Source organism: Echinops telfairi, unplaced genomic scaffold (genome assembly GCF_000313985.2).
Source record: "Echinops telfairi isolate 266 unplaced genomic scaffold, ASM31398v2 ScPeMD7_3;HRSCAF=10, whole genome shotgun sequence".
Classification (NCBI taxonomy): domain Eukaryota; kingdom Metazoa; phylum Chordata; class Mammalia; order Afrosoricida; family Tenrecidae; genus Echinops; species Echinops telfairi.
The window spans coordinates 15,680,980-15,685,607 of NW_022103899.1; the positions used below are offsets into that span (position 1 = coordinate 15,680,980).

Here is a 4,628-nt window from a genome sequence, read left to right on the forward strand (position 1 = left end):
ACCTGCTCATCACATGGATAGTTGTTAGTTCTGTACAGAAGTTCAGCCGAGTACCTGCTCATCACATGGATAGTTGTTAGTTCTGTACAGAAGTTAATTTCTATTGTGCGCTGCTAACATGCAGTCTTTTGAACACCAAAACCCCAGAGGTGTAAAAATAAGACCATTTGTACAACAGGGCCATTTTAATGTCTTGCTTTTCTTTATAAATAGTTCTCCTGCTGCCGTCAGACATGTAAACTGTTGGGTAGGACTCAGCAGCACAGGGTAATAATGGTGGTTTCTCTGGCTCATTTGTCATCCTCACAAATAAAGGGGGTTCCGTGTATAAAGTGCCATCAAACCAGCAGGACCGCGTTTATGCACCCATCGTTTTCAGGGTTGTTGGTAACCTGGGCATATTTTCCCCAAATCACCTTGCCTCCTTGCGTCACCAGGCCCAGTTCGCTCACATTCACTTCAATGACGGTCCCTTTGGTAATAACACCCAGCGTTGTGTACAGTGGGGACGAGGGGTTCTTCTTTACGCCAAGTATTGGTAAGCAAAAGGTGGCTTTAAGTTCAGGGTGCGTAACATGTGCCTTCTTGAAACGTAAGCCCATGGGTCTGATGAATCGTTCATACTTCGGTGGTTTCCGTGTAAAGCCATCCCCAACAAAGCAAACTTTAGTAACCATCCTTTTCCAGGCCTTCTTCTTCCTCTTTCCTGTTCGAATCACTTTTAGGACTTCGGTTTCTCCCTGGGCACGGACTTTGGGCAGAGGGACTTCCCATTTCCCCGCTTTCTCTTTTCGTTTCTGTTTGATCATATTGGAAAGCACTTTAGCTCGAGACTGTCCCTCCCTGTCCAGCAGATAGGCAGGCACTGCTCCTTGTGGAGTCTTCTCATCATTCTTTTGTTTGGTGTTTCTCTTTTCATGCATCTTGATACTACCAACAAGGAAAAAGATTGAAGAGTGAGCGGCTGTCCCTAGTGTCATTAACGTTGTTAGGGCAAACAACCAGGAACACTTACGTCTTTTTCATTTGTATTTTCTCAGCATGACGCTGCTTATGGTAGAGCTTGGCCTTCAGACCAATCATCTTTTTTGCCTTCTTTGAACGTTCATGAGCCTCTCGACTTTCCTTCTTTCTCTTTCTCTCATGGTAATCCAAACGATACCCATAGCGCTTACGGTGTAACTCGATATGTTCATTTTGTGGCATGGTGACGGCAGCAACGCCGCCGGACGCAGGTCCCGGGGCGCGACGAACCACTCAGTACTCGGGTCCCGGAGCCAGGTGTTATATTCTTAGTTTATCCCACTTGTCAATATCAGGTTCACCTGTGTGTATATCCTTCAACATTGCAGTTTGCCTATGTATTCCCTGAGCCAAGGTTCTTAGGTTTGCCCAATTCCTTCTTTGATGGTCCCAATAGTTTGGGGTTTTACTTCTAGGTCTGTGATCCACTTGGAGTTTGTTCTTGTGCATGGGGTGAGGTAAGGATCTTGTTTCATATTTCTACAGGTGGATATCCATTCTTTCCAGCACCGCTTGTTACAGAGGGCTTCCACCTCCCACTTGATGCTCTTTAGGCCCTTGTCAAAGATCAGTTGTCTATATGCTGATGGTTTTATTCTGGGTTTTCTGTTCTTTTCCATTGGTCTGAGTATTCTAGTACCATGCTGTTTTGACCACTGTGGCTGTATAGTAGGTGTAAAGTCAGGTAGAGTGAGCCCTCCAACTTTTTCCTTCTTCTTGAGGAGTTCTCTGCTAATTCTGGGCTTCCCTCTCCTTATGAAATTGTGGTCAGTTTTTCCAAGTCTTTGAAGAAGGTTGGTATTTGAATCGGGATAGTGTTAAACTTATATAGTGCCTAGGGTAAGATTGACATCTTTACTATATTGAGTCCTTCAATCCATGAGCATGAGAGATTCTTCCATTAGTGGAGGTCAGTTTTGGTTTCCTATAGTAGGGTCCTGTAGTTTTCCTTGTATAAGTCTTTTGTTTTTTTAGATTAGACATATCCCTAGATATTTCACTTTGTTCTTGGCTATTGTGAAGGGTACTGCCTTCTTGATCCCCTCTTCCGTGGTCTTGTCCAATGTGTATTGCAAACCAATAGACTTCTGTTTGTTGTGCCTGTATCACGCCACTCTTCTGTATTCTTCTATTGCTGCTAGTTCTCCTGTTGTGGAGCTTTTGAGGTTTTCAATGTATAGAATCTTGTCGTCTGAAAATAGTAATATTTTCACTTCCTGCTCTCCCAGATGTATACCTTTAATGTCCTTCTGCTGCCTTATGTTGTTAGCTAGGACCTCCAGTATGATGTTGATGAGAGCTTATAGAACTTCCTTGTAAGGCATTGAGCTACCTCGCAAGAAACAAACAGTTTAGAGAAATAATAAAGTGTGACTTTGGGGCCCAGCCAAGAAGTTGAACCATCGCCAAAAATCAACAGTGTGCGGAACCCCGATAAGACTTGGCTAAACCTGACCGACACCAAAAAGCCAGGCGCAGGCATGCTGTCCATAAAAACCCGGGTAGAGACACTGACTTTTCAGAGAGCTAGGAACCAAGGAGACATCAACTCCTGCTCTCTCCCAACTCTACGTAGGGTGAGTACACCAATGACGGCAATGCTTATTGGGACTGTGATTCTAGAACGGTATGTGTGAAGAGTGCTGGTATTATCCTCAGTAGTTTGAGTTATTTTTAGATTGTTTGATGTGTGTTTGCCGTGAATAAACTGAGCATTCAAAAATATCTAAGAGCGTTAAGTAATTATTGATCGCGCTGCTCATGATAAGTTGAAAAGAAATGGGGACAAGAGGCATCCTTGTCTGGTCCCGTTTTTTTAGCGGATTGTTTTCTCCATTGACTGTAATGTTGGCTGTTGGCTTTTCTTTTTCATTTAAAAAAAAAAATCATTTTATTGGGGGCTCATACAACTCTTATCACAATCCATCCATTGTAGCAAGCACATTTGTACATCACTTTTTTTCAACTTGAACCCTTGGTATCAGCTTCTCATTTTTCCCCTCCCTCATGAACCCTTTATAACTTATAATTTTTTTTTCATGTCTTACACTGACCAATGTCTCCCTTTATCCACTTTTTCTACTGTCTATCTCCCTGGCGGGGGTGGGGTGGTGGTGTTATAGGTAGATCATTGTAATCGGTTCCCCCTTTCCCCGCCCCCACCTTCAAGCCCTTACCCTCCTGATATGGCTACTCTCAATATTGGTCCTGAGGGGCATGTACATATGTAAATATATTTATATAGGACGATGTACATATATTTATGGGTTTAGTATTAAGGTAGCAGATGGACATTGGCACTCTACTCAAGTACTCCCTAAATCCAAGAACACTTTGTTCTATTAACTTGGCATTCCATGATGCTCACCTTCCTGACATGATTGCTGAAGACAAAGTGGGTGCACTAGCAAATGTAGTGAAGAAAGCTGATGGTACCTGTTTATCAAAAGATATAGCATCTGGGGTCTTAAAGGCGGCCATCTAGCTGAGAAGCAACAAAGCCCACATGGAAGAAGCACATCAGCCTGTTCGATATGAGGTGTTGATAGGATCAGGTATCAAGCATCAAAGAACCAGAACAAAAAATACGATCAATGTGAATGAGGGGGAGTGCGGAGTGGAGACCCAAAACCCATCTGTAGGCAATTGGACATCTCCTTACAGAATGTTCACGGGGAGGAGACGAGCCACCTATATCAGGATGCATTATAGCACCTATGTAACATACAACTTTCCTCTAGTTCTTTCATGATTCCTCCTCACCGCCCCCCACTATCATGACCCAAATTTTACCTTACAAATATGGCTAGCCAGTGCACGTACACAGGTATAAATAAGAGCTGGAAACACAGGAAATCCAGGACAGATAAACCCCTCAGAACCAATAGTGAGAGTGGCTGTTGGCTTTTTTTAAATAGCCAGAATTAACTTGAGAAATTCCTTTCCATTCCTATCTTCTTGAGTATCTTAATTAGGAATACATGTTGGATGTTGTCCAATGCTTTTACTGCATCTATTGATATTATGATGTGATTCTTACTCTTTTTCTTATCAGTGTGTCAAATAATATTGATGGACTTTTGGATGTATATTTTGATTGCCTTCCAACCTGAGGGGCTCATCTTCCAGCATTATTTCAGACTATTACTCCACTCCTATTCATGAGGTATATAGTGCCAATATTTTCTGAAGTGGACGGCCTCTTCTTTCATCCTAATCTGTTTGTCTGAAAGCTTTGCTGAAACCTCTTTATCACAGATGACCATGTTGGTATTTGAAATACCAGTAACATAGTTTCCAGCAACATCCTAGCCACTACAGTAGGGACAAACTGACTGATGAGGGAGATAACACTTAATAGTAATGTAAAATTGGTAAGAATGTATTCAAGATATACTACAAATTCAGAATATGGTAGCATATCTAAAAAGCAATAAATGAAGACAAAGTACAATAAAATATTTAATGCCTTAATATTCATCTGTTGTAAGTTGTAGTTCGTTCATAACATTACATAAGATAAGCATTCTATTAACCCAAACCCCCTGCCATCAAGTCAATTACAACATGTAGCAAGCCTATATTGGATTTTGAGGTTGTAAATC

The 4,628-nt window shown here is 41.9% G+C and overlaps 1 protein-coding gene across 1 annotated transcript; it reads right to left on the bottom strand.

The window, feature by feature from the left end:
- Nucleotides 1–180: 180 nt before the first annotated feature.
- Nucleotides 181–1,271, bottom strand: LOC101648551 (ribosome biogenesis protein NSA2 homolog). Its single transcript, XM_004701492.3, has 2 exons — nucleotides 1,016–1,271; nucleotides 181–930 (listed from the first exon to the last, which is right to left on the bottom strand). The coding sequence occupies exons 1-2, from the start codon at nucleotides 1,204–1,206 to the stop codon at nucleotides 339–341; spliced, it is 783 nt and encodes a 260-aa protein (XP_004701549.1). The 5' UTR covers nucleotides 1,207–1,271; the 3' UTR covers nucleotides 181–338.
- Nucleotides 1,272–4,628: the final 3,357 nt, after the last annotated feature.